The 18,056-nt window shown below is 47.8% G+C and overlaps 1 protein-coding gene across 8 annotated transcripts in view; it reads left to right on the plus strand.

Moving 5' to 3' along the window:
- Nucleotides 1-14,520: 14,520 nt before the first annotated feature.
- BCL11B (BCL11 transcription factor B) overlaps nucleotides 14,521-18,056 on the plus strand; it is a 92,042-nt gene continuing 88,506 nt past the window's right edge. For 2 of the 8 annotated variants that reach the window (XM_064423426.1, XM_064423430.1), the window contains exon 1: nucleotides 16,818-16,919. In XM_064423426.1, coding sequence (XP_064279496.1) covers nucleotides 16,833-16,919 — 87 coding nt within the window. In that variant the 5' untranslated portion in view covers nucleotides 16,818-16,832. Of the gene's footprint in view, nucleotides 15,975-16,187; nucleotides 16,230-16,579; nucleotides 16,920-18,056 lie in introns of those variants that run through there. The other 6 variants (XM_064423428.1, XM_064423429.1, XM_064423433.1 and 3 more) reach the window with 6 other exon arrangements.

Consider the following 18,056-nt stretch of genomic DNA (forward strand, 5'->3'; position numbering starts at 1 on the left):
CTCAAGAAGCAGGAGCTGAGATAGACACCTGCCTTACAGAGCTGCAAAATCTATAACTCTGGAGATGTTAAGCACTTCCTAAAATGGAACCAAGATCATCTGTAGGACATGAGTCCCTCTTACAGAAATGTATGAAAAGAGGAGATCTAGCCCCAGAGAAACACCTCCAGATATCAAGGGAACAGCTAGCTATCCCAGGGAAAGGTCAAACCAATACAGCAAAGGAAGGCAGCAAGCAGGAGGGAAGAGCCTACCAATAACAGAGACAGCGGGGGCCAGTGAGGGAATTCTGCAGGGAAACAACAAGAGAGGCTGGGAGGAAAATGCCTGGCAAGGGCAAAGATGCAAGAGAGGTAAAGAAACAAAACATTTGCTTCAATCCTGCAGCTCCCTAAGGAATTAAAAAGCAGAATGCCTTTTAGACACCCACAGCACAGCTTCAGCAGCAGAAGGGACTTTGGGGGTCCAAACACCTGACAGGGCACGGCCACCAGACTTCAGGCCCCACACCTTCCCTCACATCAATGGGCAGGCCAGAGCCAGCTGGGTCACAAAGCTGTGGTGTCGTTGAGAGAAGAGATAAGCAGCAATTCATTGTAACCAGGAGATATGTGACCACAGCATGGTGATGTACAATAAAACCACCTTGAGGTCAATGGGCAACACAGGCTGTTGATAATAAATCTGTGAAACAAGAGATGTTATTGCTCAGAGTTTATAACAGTTGACATTTGAGATCACCACCCAGGGCAGAGCACGGGGCAGTGCACAGCTTTCCTCCTGTCACAGTACAAACCCTCTGTAGCCTCTGCTTGTTCAAAGAGACAGACAGTCTCTGTGGGCCACGTCCAGGGCTCGAACAGGACTAAAGGGCATAGCTCTGTTCCCTGTGCCATGTCAGAAGAGATAACATCGCCCAGAGAATCTGGCCCAGACACAGTCTGCACTGTGATCAGAGACCTCCTGACTGCATGTTCCTGCGCATTGTGTGTAAAGGGTAAAGTGTGGATAAAATATTTTACTCTGATCTGGTAGCTTTGGGCACTCATTTTTGGACCCAAGGTACCAGACAGACATGGATCAGGTCCAAAACTTCTAAGTTCCTGATTGAGAAAGTGCTTTATATACTTTACAATAGATCTTACACTGCTAATTTATATAATCATCAAAAATTATTTCTTCAGCCTGTATTTTTAAGAGCTAGCTAAATTTGTGGTTTGCCTACTGTGCCAAGAATCTGGCATGTGGCCACATGCTTTCACACATCTCCTTGCAGACTATGGGCTTGAAATCTAAAACCACTGGTGCCATCCTACAGCTGAAGTACTTCCATCCACACGAGCTCAAGTGCATCACAGTGGGACCGACTGACTCTTTGTTTGGCTTCAGGATGTATAAATATCTGACACTTCCTATGCAGGTATCTATGTATTTCAAAGTAACTGACATGCTAGAATTATCAATAAAAGAAAGATAACTTACACAATAATCATCACTTGCTGACAGATGAAATTTCAGAGGAATCAGCTGTGCCCTTCTTTTAATGAAAATGAGTAACAAAACCTTACCTATGTGAAGCTTGCCTCTCATTATCAAAATAACTCAGCTGACCTGTGTTAAAGACTGTGTGAGAATTTTTGGGGAATAACAAGAGAGGAACAGGCAAAGATATTAAGCTAGACATTGTATCCAGTAGATATAAGACAACACCAATGACCTAGCTTTAAAACATGGTCTCATTGAACATCTGCATTTTTATTCCAATACGTAGTAGGTAAAGCATAAAACATATATTTAAACATGTATTTCTTTTAAAAATATAATTTTTGAAGAACAACTTGAGATAAGACATCTGTGCAACAACTGTAGATAAAAATACAGTTGCCTTAATATCCTTTGAAATGTTATGATTCACAATATTGTGCAATAGGAACTGCAGATTTTTTGTGCTGGTAAGGTACAAGCAAGATCCAAGAAGACAATCCTATGCAGAAAGTGCTTAGCACAAATAATTTTCTTGTGTACTAGGGACATTACTGTATTCTGTTCTAAGTAATATTAATAAGCTAGAATCTAAGGGGGGGGAAGATAAGTTTGTTAAAATGAATACTGACATGGATAGTGGATGTTACTAAGTGCATCTGCCTCTCATGAGTCCCAGCCTTATGCTCTGGCCAGCAGGATTTTGAAAGGTATATGTGTCTCTTAAAAATGTAATTAATACCTCAGAGGAGCCTTCAAAGCACACAAGTTCCTGGTTGATATCTGTTTCAATGAAAACAGAATAATACTGGGCATCTCTGGTTTGAAACAGAGAGGAGATGATAACCAAAGGAGAAGGAGGACAAGGGTAAATACAGTGAAACCAAGAGGATGGGAGACAGCAGTGCTGAGGAGATGAGGGCTCTGCAGAGAAGTGGCAATTCCTTTAGCCTGTGGCAGGAATATCTCTCACTGATTAGAGCTAATTAGGGAGGACGAGGTTGAGCCTTTTTATCCTTCTCAGTAAACCTGCCTTTGATGCAGACTGGTTACAGCACAGCTCTGCTTCTGCAATGGATTTTGAATGCCTTTCCTTCACCGGTCCTTTTAAATAAATACAACAAGCTCTCTAGGTTTCTTATGCACAATAAATCTATTTTGGTTCCTGATGACTGATTTCTTTGGCTCTGCAAGTGAGGTGAGAACACCAGCTTTGTTTCTTTTTAGCACTGTAAAGGAAGTCTTGTGTAATTTTTTTGAGAGCTGGGAAAGGCTTAGAAAAGAGGTAAGGAGGTGATTTGGATTCTGAATTCTTCATGTTTTATTGAGGCACCACAACTGATCTGTCAATGACAAAGTTCAGGAGTTTCGTGACCAGAAACTGGGAATGACCAGTATTGGGAAAAGGATTCAGTTGTCTGTCCTGGCACAGATCAGTGGGTTGGAAGACGAAAGTGGACAAATTCAGGATGGCAATAAGATGCATTAGTTTTTAACAAGGGCAGCAGTACCTCATTGAAACAATTAACTTCTGGTGGTTTTGGACTTGTCCTTAAGTCTCGATGGGGCAGCTTTCCACATTTCAGATGGGAGCTGTGGGTTTGGTTGCTGGAAAGCCTGGGTGAGGTTCTGTGCCTGCATTATGAAAGTGGCCTCTAGCCTTCAAACCAGCTAATCCAGGCGCTGCAGAGCAATGGGCAGAGTTGAAAGGTTTGAATTGCACATGTCCCAGAGACAGGCAATTTGAATACTAAATGTCCCAAATGGCCACAAAATGAGCCTCTTGGCGAATCCAAACATATCAACATATTCGTCAGAAAATTAAGACCTCAAGCACACAGGAATATGCCTGTGATGTGTGACTACATCCAAGAGGTAGTCAGCAGCACACAAGTGCATGTACTCTATCAGGGAGCAGCAGACATTTTGCACAGCACCAGACAGTGCAAGTGGCCAGGGAAGCCAAAACAAGGTCAATGCCAGGCTGGGCCAGGCCAGCCTTGGGCCTCCCACCTGGTTTCCTGCACTGAACCTCATCCACTGACCTCTCAAAGGTCAGAAAAGTATGGCTGAAGCTTTACTTCTCACATAACCGTGAGGCTTTTTTCTGTGCTTGGAATTGCTGTGCCCCAGAAGATGAGTTTTTGGTCAACTAGAGACCCCCAGCTCTTCAGATTTATGTCTTGGTGGGTGCTGGCCAGCTGGGAATGATTTCAGGGTTCATGCTCTCAAAAGCTGATGAAGCCCAAGCTGATAGAGAAGAGCAAGATAGTAACCACAGGCACTCTGGGTTCATGAGGTAAGACTGAGCACTCTGCAAGTGACTGAAGAAGCATTTGCTGGTTTAGTTCCTTTCATTGTGTTTAGCAAAGTGTCCTTTTTCTCCCCCCTCTGGAATGCTAAGCCTTTTGGTTGGCACAGTTTGAATTTTTGGCACACTTCAATTTTCTTTTCTACACTGCAGTTAGGAAAAGCTCTTTTTTTACTGTGAACTCTTTTTTTTTCACAAAAAAATTCCAAATCTTAATAAAATCTGAAGGTGGCAGCAATGAAACAGTAGCAAGGCTGTGACTGCAACTTTTAGGGCAAGTTCACATCACACAGTGAAGAGATCCCCAACCCTCTGCTATGCTGAGTCGGTAAGGTCTCACATCTCAGCAGTTTGGGTCAGGAAGGGTGTGTGTCTGAGCTGGCAAACCCTGCATCTCTAGGAGGAGTGTCCAGCCTCGAGATGGGAAGAGCAGTGCTTGCCTGCAGTGGCTGCCAAGAGGCAAAATCTGCCTATGCAGAACCCACAGACATGCCCAGCCCTCCTCAGTGGGTTTGAAAGCCCTTCTGCAAACACCAGAAGGCAGTGTATCTGCAGATTTTGTCTGTAGAAAGCTGATGTACACAGAGGCTCTTAGGTCCAATAGTTTTGCTATGTTCATATTTTATATCCTTATAATTTCATCAGAATGTGTTATGCTGAAATTGTAAATTGATTTGCATGGGTTGGTCACCTCAGAACAATCTCCAGCCTGCAGCAACAGATATGCTGTACTTTGGTTCAGAGATAAGGCTTGGTTTGTCAGTGGTGAAAGCCCTGTCACGGGTGCTGCTGGCCTGTACCTATGGTCCAGAGCACCCCATCTCCCCTTCTGCCAGTCCTGTGGCTCCTCCTCTGACTTCCTCTGCAGTCAAAGGGAAATGTGGAAAAGTTCAGCAACACCCACCAACTTTAGGAACTACCTGAGCTACGTGGCTCTGATAGAGAATGATAAAGCAACATCCATGGCCATGAATGACCAGCTCACTGTTAACCACAGTGAAACCAATCCTGAAAAGTCAGTCTGTGAGCTTTCATCCTGGAAAAAGTCACAGAAGAGTTTAATATCCCAGTGAGCTGTTGCAAAGGACAGGGGATAGTAGGTCTGAGCGCCTCATGGAGCTCTTTTGAGATTGTGGATTGCCTGAAGTATTGCAGGTGTGACAGCTTCAGCCACCTTGGTGGGGGCTTTGAGTGGACAGAACATCTGTCAGCTGCCTGACTTGTGTCCTCAAGGGCAGTGGGTCCAGAGTGTCCTGGCTGGGTGCCAGTGCCTGACTCCCCCCGGGTAGTTGTGTGATGTTGGGTGGGGCAGAAGCCTGAGGGGGTGAGCAGATCTTCCTGGAGGGCACAGTGGGGAAGATTAGGCAAGGACTGGCAGCGTGCTCCTGCTGCTGCTGCTGCTCCTGCGCGGTGCCTCGGGAGGGGATGCAGAGGCGTAGCAGGGAAGCAGCAGGAGAGTAGGATGCCACATGGCGAGGAGGAGGAAAAGAAAGAGGTGGAGGAGTAGGCAGAAGGGAGATTCAGTTTAACATGGCATGCCAGGCCTCCACTGCTGCTTCCCTCCCTCAGGCCTGCTCATCATGAATTTAATTTGCGCATGGGGTGAGGGGGATTTTGTTGGCATAGTTTTATTCTTATTCGATGTGCTCCTTTGCATGGCAAACGCTGGTAGTGTGCTCATCACTGTGCATACAGGCAAACATGGCCTTGGGTGTACTTTAGTCTAAGGGCCTGGTTCTGCAAACACATGAATAATCTGAAAAGCAAGAGGACTTACTGATATGCTTAAAATGACACCTGCTTTTATCTTCATCTCTTCTCTTTCCCCTATCAGTATACTTCTGTTTCGGGATAGCTAGTTTGGGCTCAGTGTCTCAACTAAAATTTTAATACAAAAAAAAAGAGTGATTTTTTTTTAATAATCTCAATTTAGAGGCTGATCTCATCTACATATACTCAGTAAAATAAATAGAATCCACTTGTGCCCTGTCCCAGCTAAGATTCAATATATGACAACTTGTCTTTCAGGAAGGGCTAAGGAGGGGTCATGCTTCAAATGGCAGTTGATATGCAAGGGCATTGCCATTTGGAAAGATTTGTCTTAACCTGACTCAGAAGAATTTAGATATGTACTTCAGTACATGATTGTTTGCTTTGCTTATAAGCATTAACATGTTATCTTAAAAAATATTCCTTGAGAAAGTATCTATTGAATTCTCGAGCAATTTACTGAAAGGCAGTGCAGTTATCTGTAATTCTGAAGGGGGATCAGAAAATTCACAAAAGATGGAATGAGCATATGTATATATATATATACACACACACACATATATATATCTATATACATATATATGTTTAAAAAATAGATTTCAAAAAATTCCTGGGCTTTAGTGTGGAGGCTCTGAGCAGCAGCAGAGCTCCCTCTTCTCAGTGGCTGCAACATCATTACACAAAGATACAGAGACACGGGAGCCACTATTCAAATGCAGCCCCTCAACTTTGTGACCACAAGTGGGTTCTATTTTGGTCCTTGCTTTTGAGGCTGCTTTTGATGAAGGGATCAGAGTTTTTTAGCTCCCTGCCACTACATGTTGCTGTTGACCTCTACCTGCTTCTAGCTTTCAGAACTTTGTTTCCATTTCCATTTCTTTAGTGTGAAGGTTGGGGATGGGATCTGTATTTTTAAAACCTTGGTGCCAACTGCTGTGTGCTGTTGTACTGTGGCTGACTTTTGCTTCCTTTACATTTCCTCTTGTGTTGTAGATCTAAGTTGTCCAAAGTATCTGCTGGAGTATGGCCTCTGGACCCACATCTCCTGGTGACCTGGGACATAAAGTGTTGTATGGCAAATCCTGACTCGATCAAATTGGCAGTAGAGTCTCAAGAATTATTTAGGTACCTAATGACCATTGGTTTCAGTATCAGGCAAACCCCAAATTAAGAATGTGTGCATTGTTTTTCTGTGGCTTGATGTTCCCTTCAAAATCAGAGTATTTTTTAGACTTTCCTAACCTTTTCCTTTCCTCCTCTCTGAGCAGAGAGTAGTTTTGGTTACCCAGCATTGCTCTTGTAAGATCTCAGGACAACATTTCCAGTGGGCTGTCATAAATTTTCAGTCCTCTTGCATTCCATTTTATCTTCAGGCAGGGTTGCAGCACAGACCATGGAGCACTTACCCAGCAAATTCAAGGGTGTGCAGGTGCAAACCTTGAGTACCATCTCTGCATGACATTGGGGGAATTTACTCAAGCTGACCCTTGTCTTGTACAGCTCATGAGTAATCACATGATATTTTCATATTGCTGTTGTTTAAAAAGAGAGGTAGAGGTGCTGTTGGAAGGTGGGTTTTAACTGTTAAGAGAACCATTTTCCAGCCTGATAATCTTGCATTTTTGCTTCAGTCCTGCAGCTTGGCTGGGCGACCTTTCAAGGTTATAGGAACATCTTTTATGCCTCCTTTTTCTTATTACTAGGACAAGCATTCCAATCATTACACACCTTTGTAAACTACCTGGAGATGCATGGGAGACATAAATGCAAAAGCAACATTATTGGTATTGCATTATTATTTTCCCCAAACAATTCACTGTTTTCTACAAATCAGAGCACATGATTTCTTGTTTATTGTGTAATAATAGCCCTGTGTTGTGATGGTAAGTAGGACACAGATACAACTTTTCAGCAACGTACAGTACTCTTTCTTATCTTTAATTAAATGCTATTCCCTTGTATTGGAACACATTCTGTGATTACACGTTTACAGTCTCTAAGTAACTTACCATCAAATACATTAATGAAAATCAGTGCCCCAAAGCAACTTGTGCCTTTTGTCCTGGACCATACCACACCTCTCTCATATTTTTTTCTTTATTTTATTGGTACTTCCAGTTTCCATTTTAAAAATTAAGGGGTTGAATTAAGCACTTTTTTATGAATTTCCTCCAACCATCTCTGCTTGTGATCTAGGGACATGTATCTATCTAGCTCTCTGCCCTTCCCCAGCACAGTAACCCCTGGGGATACCATAGAGCATAGAGATGATACAATTTAATAAAGTCACAATAAAACATCCAAGGCCTTTCATACTTTTTCACTTTCTTTAACTCAATTTATTTTTCATTTCATGGACAGAGATTTAGTCCTGGTATTAGTTTATGATTTTGCTGAAAGAATTACCGAACACATACAAAAAGGAAATATTATTTTTATTATTTATTTTGTGCCATGTATACCATAGGAAAAAAAAAAGAGTTGAAATCACTTCAGTACCGCTGTGTTTTTCATTACAAAGTTATTACATATAGAAATTACTCCAAATTATCTGAAATGAATGGAAATTATGAGGTTTAAATTCCCCAGGTTACTGCAAGCACAGCACTGGAAATTTATTTTGTCATCTTGCTGAACATAATTGCTACAACAAAATTTCTTCCATTTTACAACCACAGCATAACTTATTTATACCAGTGTTGTTGTAATTTTACATCAATAAGTTGCATGGGAAGGAGTACACAGGTGGTAATTGAAAACAGTAATTTGTAGTGGGGTCCAGGTGGAACAGTTGGCTCAGAGATGATTTCATTTGCTGCTCTGTACATGCTCCGCTTCTCAGTGGCCTTTGACTAGGGTGCTATCAAACCTCTGGTCCACCCAGCACCGAGGTGGCCTGATCATCCTAAATTACCTTCCAAAGCAGCAGTGGAGGTGAGGGCAGAACTGATCTGTCCTTGTGGCACCGACCCGCAGCTCATGCTCAGGAGCTGGAAGCAAGGTGCGTGGGGAGAAGGTGAAATCAGCATGGGGAGAAGGTGAAATCACAACTGAGAGAGTAGGAAGCATGATCCTGGAGCCAGCAGCAGCATCCTTGAAGGAACTGAGCTGGAAGAGAACACAATCCAGGGCTGGAGAATGCGTGTGTGTGCACATGTGTGTGTTCTCAGCGTGTTTTGGCCAACGCCAGCTGTTGCCCCGGCTTTCCTGCTCAACTGTCCTCAGCAAGCGTGGCAAGACATTGTCATTTGTTTGTCAAAGGGAATACTGTTACTTGATCATTTTCAATTAAGATGTGAGTAGTTGCCTGAGACACGAGCAATGACGCTAGCATTCATATTTTGCTCCACTCTTTATGAACAGGAATGTGTAATTTGGGTGCAATATACAAGCACTCCCTGGCCAGGCATCCACATTTCTGAGATCCGTAATTGTCAACAGGAATAATGAAACTGCAGAGGCTGATACTGAACCTAGAAACTGATGAATTTCCCTGTTTGAGTTCCGTTGCACAAGTTAAAATAGTAAAAATAATAATAACAACTATGCTGATTTGTTACTATGGATATTCCCTATTTAAATAAAATAAGGTAGGATGAAGGTAGAGGGAAAAAGGACAAGAATGAATGGGTTGCTGTTCTCTTCTGATGTTCAGACTCAGATTTTCATGATTCACAAGAGACAGGCTGGAATGCTTCTGTCATTAGTTCAAGCTGAAGATTTCATTGTAACATTCAGAGCTTAGAAGCCTTTGTTATTTTAAACAATGTAAAGATTTCAAATCCTCTTAAAATGATCTGAGAAGGGAAAGAGAAGAAATTGGTTGAAACTTGCACTGAAGATAGAGGAGACCTGTACCAAATTTCAGCTTGTGTAAGTTCTGAGGAATACCTGTGGAAGGAAGAGGGGTTCTTGGTCCCCATCACATGCCAGCCAACTTATACATGAATATCTCATGCAAGACTATGTTATGCATTTCCATAATGGACCAAGTTTTAAAAGTACTTCTTCAGACAAAAATAGCCCTCAAGTTCTGTTGTTTTCAGGGGGTTTTCAGGGATTTTTTTTTGGATGAATTTAGTGTTGCTTCACAAAAACTCAGCTTACTGCACCAAGCAATGATGGCATTTGTTTTCCAAAGGCAAAAACAATCCTTGGAATGAAGTCGTTAGAAAAGATGTGCCAGTTTTTTTTAAAAAAGCCTCCCCAGCAACAGCGGGTTTTGCCCATCTTCCTTCAAATATTTTTTTGTCCTAAAGCGGGTTCTGTGTGGATGCACAAATGGCATTCATAGTGGGATGGAGTACTTATAGCAGATGGAATGCTTGACTCCTTTTTGTGTTGGATGCTTGTAAAGCATGTTCCCCCCTCTCTCTGCCTGTCAGCATGTGCACACAGGTGAAGGGAGTCCTTTGCAGGATGACAGAAAGTGCTGGACAGAATTGTTATCTTTTAGAAGGACCCTCAAGTTACAAATGTGGGGGCAGGCTTGGCTCTCCCTGCAGTCCCTAAGGTCCTGCAAGTGATTTCAGTGGGGACACAACTGAGTATCTACTGTTAGAAAGTCTGAAGCTTGAAAGAAGGAAAACATGGACTGATCTTGCATTTTATGTGATTTTAAAAAAGCCTCAAATTAAAATAGTGTTTTTCTTCTGTTCTGGCTTGCTGGTGCCACAAGGTTTTTTTGTTTTGTGTTTGGTTTGGTTTTATGTTTGGTTTTTTGTTTTGGTTTTTTTTTTCTTTTCTGTTTTTACTTATTTTTTTCTTTTGAGATGTGGCATTGTTTTTGTTTTGTTTATTTTTATTGAAAATAGGTGCAGAGGAAAACTCAGCCCCAGCATTTGGACTGCTATCTAGTACATTTGACACTTGGAAAGATTAGAAAAATGAGGGACTCTGTGTGAATTGAAAAAAAAAACCACAAAAAAAACTCAGCAAAAGAGCCCACTGACTGAGGAAGAGACTTGAAGAATGGTTTCAAATGTAAATGTTGAGAAAAATATCATTTTCTAAATTCACTCCTAGAAATATCAGCAAGTCACAACCACCAAAAATAAGGGGACACCAAATGTCTTGAAAACACAGCAAAATCTTCATCCCTTTTGCCTCACTCCAAAAAGTCTTGGGAGTGGGGCAGGGGATAATACATTATCCTTTTAAGCCTTCATTTCACTGCACTCTCAAATACACCAGTGTCATGGAAAAGAAAATCAAGTGAATAAATGTTGCAATTTATATATATTTGAATAGATAACAAGAACAATTTTACTGTTTGCCATAAATGAAAACCCCACCAAATCATTCCTCTAATTGAGGTTCTGAAGCTCTGTTTATGGCTGCAAAGTGATTTGATAAAAAAAAATTACACATTTTGAGTTATTATATCACCCAGAAATTTGATGCCACTTAACTATGTAATTTTCAGAAATGATATAAAACCACTGCAGAAAAATATTCAGGGAAGCCCAAAAGACCTCTTTTTATCTGTTTTTATGAGTCTAAAATGAGAACTCGCAGAGATCCTTGCTCTGTATGTGAAGGCTGAACTGCCACCTCGGGAGCTTTATTAATATGTATGTAAATATGATCTGGTTAGATCCTGTGTTTCTGTGCCGTTTCACAAGGTGGAGCGGCTAACTAAGCCGAACAGATCAACGCCCTGTGTTTATTTTCTTTTTTTTTTTTTCTCTCCCAAGCAGCAACATGCAAAGATTGAAAGAGAATGAGGACAGCAGCATCATTTATACAAGATTGTCTCAAACTTCCTTCCTTCCTTCCTTCCTTCCTTCCTTCCTTCCTTCCTTCCTTCCTTCCTTCCTTCCTTCCTTCCTTCCTTCCTTCCTTCCTTCCTTCCTTCCTTCCTTCCTTCCTTCCTTCCTTCCTTCCTTCCTTCCTTCCTTCCTTCCTTCCTTCCTTCCTTCCTTCCTTCCTTCCTTCCTTCCTTCCTTCCTTCCTTCCTTCCTTCCTTCCTTCCTTCCTTCCTTCCTTCCTTCCTTCCTTCCTTCCTTCCCTCCCTCCCTCCCTCCCTCCCTCCCTCCCTCCCTTCTCACCCCCCACCCCTCCCCAACTTCCACACCTGTATTCTAACTTAGCAAAAGCTTTTACATTAAAGACCAGAAACCAAAATGACATCACACAGAATCTGCAGCTACAATTTTTCTTCCGCTGAAAAGTTGCTTGACCAAATGGGGAGAAAGTGGAAATGCATTAGAAATATGTCCAAGTGGCACATCAAGATTATCCTCCATGAGGATATTAGGACTTCCTCTTTACACTGATGCTGATGTTATTTATGCATCTATATCCCTGCCAAATTTTTGCTAAAGGCATTGCACGACTAAAAAAAAAAAAAAAAAAAAAAAAAAAAGAAAAGAAAGAAAATAAAAAAATAAAAGGAAAAAGAAAGAGAAACCTAGAAGATAAGCCTCTGGGCTGAGAGTTCTCGACTCAGCATGCCTTGCTCTACATAGGATAAAGTGGAATATTAGACATCAGATGAGCTTGTTTTTCCCTATAAGGATGGTTTTTCTCTATGACAAGTCCTCAAATCCCTTACATATTATGAAAACAGAAAAGGTTATTATCTTAATACAAGATACTTAGTGCAAGACAGTGCTTTCTCTCCCCTAATTTAAAACAAGGGACCATAGTACTTTTGAAGCTAGCAAAAAGCTTGTTTTCTTCTTGCAGATTATGCTCCTATTTTGCTTGGCCTTTTTTCCTTTCTTTTAGCCATATTTTTATGTGTATGGCGGGGGGGTTAGGGTGCTTTGTTGTTGTTCTGGGGAGCTGCCGTGCAGGTTTGCGGGCCGGTGTCGGGGGCCGGAGCTCGGCCTCATGCCCAGGCCGCGGAGCGGAGGCCGGGGGGGCTCAGCCCCGGTGCCGGCGGCCCGGCACGGCCGCGCATCTCGGGACAAAGCGGGGCGATGCCGGGGCCGCGGCCGCCCGGGCAGCCCCCGGCACCCTGGGCCCTCTCAAGGGGCTGCTGCGGCCGGTGGGGAAGAGACGGAGGCGCGGGGCCAGCTGCAGATGGAGGCGGGTCGAGGGATAGGTCAAGGTTAGAAAGAGCCTGCTATTGATCTGGCTTTGAACGCGAGACAGGGAGAGCAGAGAGACTAAAGGGGGAGCTGTGAGACAAGACATTAACAGCTTTCAGTGCTAATGATCACAAGTGCCAGACAGGGGAGGAAAGAGAAGACTGAGAAATCACTTTGGAATTTTTTTTTCCCTCTATTGGGATGTATTTTCGGAGGAGGAGGAGGCAGGCTGGGGGTCAACCCCCGAAGCCTTGCCCGCAGCCGGAGAGACGGGAGGGGAGCTGCGGCGGCCCCGCTGCCCCGGGCAGCCGGGGAGTCCGCCTGGTCAATCATTGCCGGCCCTTATCTCCTGCTCTCGGTGCCCACTGGAAGACACTGGTTAATCAACAGATGATGCCCAGTAACTTCCCGATAAGCCGCTCTCCCAAGGGGTGCAGCTTCCTGCAGCTCGCCGAAGAGCGGCGGCGGCCGCCGGCGGCCGGACTTTGCACCCCGCAAGGGCCCGGGGCCGCAGCCCCGCGGCGTGGCCTGGGGACGGGCAGCAGCGCAGCCACACAAAGCCTCTCGGCCCCGCCAGCCGCGAGCAGGGCGGCACCAAAGCGGGGAGAACCGTGCGGGCAGCTCCATCCCCGCTGATCCCCCGGGCCCCTTCCCGCGGGGGCGGAGGTCAGCGAGGGGAGCATCTTCTCCCCTCCCGCTCCCCGCGATGGTGCCGCATCCTTTACCCCGACTCGGACACGGCTGCCCCGCAGGGCAGGAGTGGGGGCTCCCCATCGGGGCCCCGGGGTCGTGGACCTGTCCCTCCCCGCCCAGCGGCGGGGCCCCTGCCATCACCACGGTCCTTTTCCTTTGCAGGACCCCGCAGAACCCTCCAGACACACAGAGGGAACAATCGCAGCAGTTTAAGCGCCGTTAATGGTCTTGGACGTGTTTGTGGAGCGCCGGCAGAGGCGGAGGGCCGGGCGCGGAGGGCAGTGCCAGGCTGGCCCGGTGCCCGCCGGCCGGGGCTGGGGTCCCCGCCGCCCTCGGCACCCGCCGGGCCGGGCTGCGGGGTCTGGCAGCGCCGGAACGCGAGCTGTGAGCGGGCGGGCGGGCGTGGGGAGGGAGAGGCAGATTTGCTGGAGGAGGCGAGAGCGATGCTGTTTAGCCAAATTCTCCTCAAAGCTGATTAAGGGCACCGAGATGAATTCTGGTCCCCTCAAGAGTCTCATGCGATTTAATACGAAAACCACACATTTAACGTGGAAAGTAAATGACACGAGTGCGGCGCGGGTCTCCAAGTGGGCTCCGGGTACAGGCAGGTGGTTCCTTGGTTTTCTGCTCCATCTGCCTCCGAGCCCCCAGGCCTCCCCTCTCCCCGATCCTCTCGCCCTGGCCAGACCTGGTGCTGAAAAGCTGTTTGCACCGAACTGTTTACTTATCGGGGGAGGAGGGAGAGAGAGAGAGAAACAATCTCAGGAGATGGGCCGGGAGAGCGGAGGTAGAGGGGAAAAAGTTGGTTTCCAAGAATCTTCCAAGTTAGAAACGCACGCAGTTGTGGGCATTTACCTGCGTGTGAAATAGAAGGACAAGTGCACTGGGATGCAGCTCCTGGGAGCTCGGCGTCTCTCCGTTCGTAGCTGAGACTTAATTTCTCCAAGGAAAAATAGTCTCTGCCAGGATTTTAAGGGAAGGGGGGTTGGGGGGTGGGAGAAGGTCGGAGCGTGTGTGCGTGTGCGGATCGGGTGTGCGCGCGTGTCCCGCTACCATCGCACTTCGGGTAGGGAGAGAGGAGGGGGAAAAAAAATCCCTTTCCCCAGCCCACACAGATATTTGTGTTGTTGTAAAACTGTTTGAAAGAAATGCAAGGGGGAACGCGCTCGCCGCCGAGGAGCTGCGGCGGCGCCTGGAGGGAAGGAAGAGCAGCCCGCGACCCCTGGGGAGCCTCCGTTCCTGGGCACGGCCGGAGGGAGCAGGACCCATTGCCGAGCCCGGGCGGCGGAGAGCGGCGGCCGCGATGGGCAGCGGCGAGGCGGCGGCGCGGGCGGGCAGCGCGCTCGGGCGGACAGCGCCGCCGCCCCCCGCGCCCCCCGGGACCCCGGCACCCTCCCCAAACCGAGCCGGCCCCGCCGCGGCCGGCGCCGGGCTCGGGGAAGTTTGGCCGCGCGTGAGGATGCGGATTTATTCCTTCGCCCCTCTCTCTGCCTGGCCGGCGGCGCTCGGCGCGCTGAAAGCGGCGCTGCACAAAGCCCCGAGCGGCGGCGAGCCCTGCGTGTGCCGTAGTTGGTGTGTGTGCGGTGTGTGTGCGTGTGCGTGTGCGGTGTGTGCGGTGTGTGCGAGTGGCGTTTCTTGTTCTCTTGCAGGGTACAATGTTAAAAAGCCACCGCTAGTCGCCCCCAGTGCTCCTACTCTCTGGGTCTTTTTGTCTCTAGTGCAGATTAAACGTCACGTCCGCACTTGAACTTGAATTTTATCCCATTGTACAGAGGCAGCCCCAGCCATAGAGAGACAGAGCGCTCCCAGAGAACCAGGACTCCGCCATCTTCACATTGCAATATATAATAGTAATAGCCAGCACCAGCCCAGCTGCACTGGGGGCTTCCTTCCTTCCAGTCCCAGTGCCAGGCGAGGGGGGAAGAGTGCAAAGTGGTGCAGGAGCACTGGCAATCCAAAAGCACCAGGGCAAAGCAGTGCCACTTGAACTGGGAAAGAGGAGACACAGTTTCGGCTACCCCTTTTCAAAAAATTCTCTTTATATATCTACCCAGCAAGGGTCAATCTTTGAGAAACATTTTTTGGCGATTTTTTTTTTTTGAGTGGGGGCTATCCCAATTCTAGTACTTTTCTTCTTTTTTTTTAACTGCAGATTTTTTTTCATTTTGATTTTTTTCTTTTTTTTTCTTTTTGCCTTTTTTTTTTTTTTACCCTCTTGGTGGAAAAGCGCACTTGCCAATTTGCCAAGCACTCTGGAAAGAGGGAAAGAGAAAAGTGTCACTGGCGGTGCATATCCTCCTAAGTTCAAGAAGAGATCTGGAAGTCCAAGTGGCAGAAGCAGTGGAGAAAAGACAGTGTGTGAAAGAGAAAGAGAGCGAGAAAGAGCTTTTCCTGATGATGATGATGATGATGATTTTTAATTGAGAGGGAATCCCAACCAGTGCACCACAGCAGCAACAAAAAGGAGGCGTTTTTTTCCGTTTTTGATTTTTTTGAAAGAAGAACTCGATAAAGAAGAAGAAGAATAAAGAGGGGAAAAAAAAGAGGAGGAGGATCGGCCCCCCAACACATCCCCCCAAACCAGTGCAGCTCTCCAGGCGATGCCAGTGTAAATGCCAGGGCAATGTCCCGTCGCAAGCAGGGAAACCCGCAGCACTTGTCACAAAGAGAGATTATCACACGTAAGTTTGAACTTGGAACCAGACCGAGCCGAAATCGAGAAGCAAAATTAGGGAAGGGGAGGAAGCGGTTGGGGAGGGGGGGTGTGTGTGGGGGGGAAACTCCAGGAGGAACCAAAGCTGGTAAATGACTTCAGAGAGAGGGAGAGGAGAAGGGAATTAAAGAGGGGAGGGGGGTGTGCGGCTGGGGGGGATGGGCTGGGGGTGGAGGGGGGGAGAAGCCCGAAGTTTGCCGTGCGTTTTTGCAGCGGTGCGGAGGTGAGGCGGCCAGGCAGGCGGGAGGGCAGGCGGCGTGGAGCGGGGAAGGCGCTGCCGGCGGGCAGAGCGCGGCGCGGGGCTCTCCCGGGAGCGGCGGCGGGCGCGGGGGGCGGCGGAGCGGGGCGCGCCGCTCCGGGCCGGGCCGGGCCGGGCCACCCCGCCGGGGCTCCGCCGCTCGCCCGCGGCCCCGCTCCTCGCTCCTCGCTCCGGGGGCAGCACGGAGCGGTGGGAAAAGTTGGCCGGGAGCCTCGCCTCGGCGTGACAGCCGCGGAGGGTGGGGGGAGGAGGATCAAGGTGGGCAGCAAGGGAGGGAGACGCGGAAGGGCCGGGGGGACTTAGCGGGAAGCACATGGAGGCGGTGGGCCGGCGGCGGCGGGGCCGAGCCCCCCGGCTCCGGAGCGCGGGGCAGGTAGCCGGCCAGCTGCGCCCTGCCCGCCCCTGGTGCATCGCCGGCGGGGGAAAAGAGCTCTCCGAAGCGCGGGGCAAGGCAGAACCAGCTCGGCCGGGGCTAGAGGCAGGACGGGGGCTGCCGAGGGGCCGGGTGCGGGCGGGAGTGTCTGTCGGTGGCGGGGGGCGCCTGGAAAGCCGAGGCGGGGACCGGGGATGGAGTGCACGAAATGCGGGTCGGGCAGCGGCACCGGCTCGCCTGCGGGGCAGGAGTGGAGGCTGCACTTTGCTGAAGCTCCCATTGTAAGTGAAAATACACACATATACTCCCACCCGCCACCCCCACCCCCCCCAAAAAAAAAAAAAATAGGGAAGGAAAAATAGAGGGGGGGAGGGAAAGAGGCATCCCCCCTCCCCCCAGCACCAGGATCCCCCTCCTCCCTGTTCCCACCCCTAAAGCTCCGGGAGAGGGGCGAGTGCCTGCAGGCAGAGTAGGGGGCAGGTCCCCGAGCGGGAGCCCCACTCCGCCGCTCCCGTCCCCGGGGGCCTGTGAGCGAGGCGGGGGAAATGCGGGGGCGCCTCCGGGGCGTGCGGCCCCCCGCGCTCCGCGCTGCTCCCACGCCTCCGGGGCACGGGGAACGGGCAGGTCAGGGGGGTCCCCGTTTCCCTCCTATAGCATAGGACAAGTTTGGGGGGTGGTAAAAAAACACCCGGCACGCCGTGGCCCCGCAGCCGGCAAGCCCGGCCGGACCCCTGTCCCCCCCCCCGCCCCGCAAGACGAGTCCGCAAGTTGTTGTGCTGCGGGGGGCGGCGGCTCGCACGGAGCCAGCCCGGGGCTGAGCCTGAGCCGCGGCGGATCCGAATATTTATGTTGAGATTTTAAAAAATTTAAATAAATAAATAAAATATTTCCCCGGCTTCTCTCCCCTCCCCTGAAAGCCAAGAATAGGAGCCATCTGCCAGGAGCATTTGGTGCTTGCGAGCTCCTCTCTTTCTTTGTTACCGGTGATAAATTTCTGTTTGTAAGATTTCCTTGGGAATCGAGATATATATGTATATATAATTTTTCCACCTCCATTGGGATTTTCTTTTCATAGCGGAGGGCTGTTGGGGGACGAGTTGAGTTATGAAATATAAATTTCTTTCTCTGTTTCTATTTTTTTCATATATATTATACATATATATGTATATATATACACACACATGTGTATATTATATATACATGCATATATAATATGTGTTTTTTAATGTGCGTCTTTATTTTTTAAAAAGTACCCCTCACCCCACCTCCAGCCCATCAGCTGGTGGAACCTTGATGAAGATGCATCTGGTATTCAGCTTTTTCTGGGGTGGGGGGTTGTTTTTAATTCATTGTTATTTTGGAACCAGACTTGCATCACCATAAAAGGTGGATTCCCCTCTTCCTCAACTCCCTCCCCT

The sequence above is a fragment of the Passer domesticus genome, chromosome 6, assembly GCF_036417665.1.
Source record: "Passer domesticus isolate bPasDom1 chromosome 6, bPasDom1.hap1, whole genome shotgun sequence".
NCBI lineage: Eukaryota > Metazoa > Chordata > Aves > Passeriformes > Passeridae > Passer > Passer domesticus.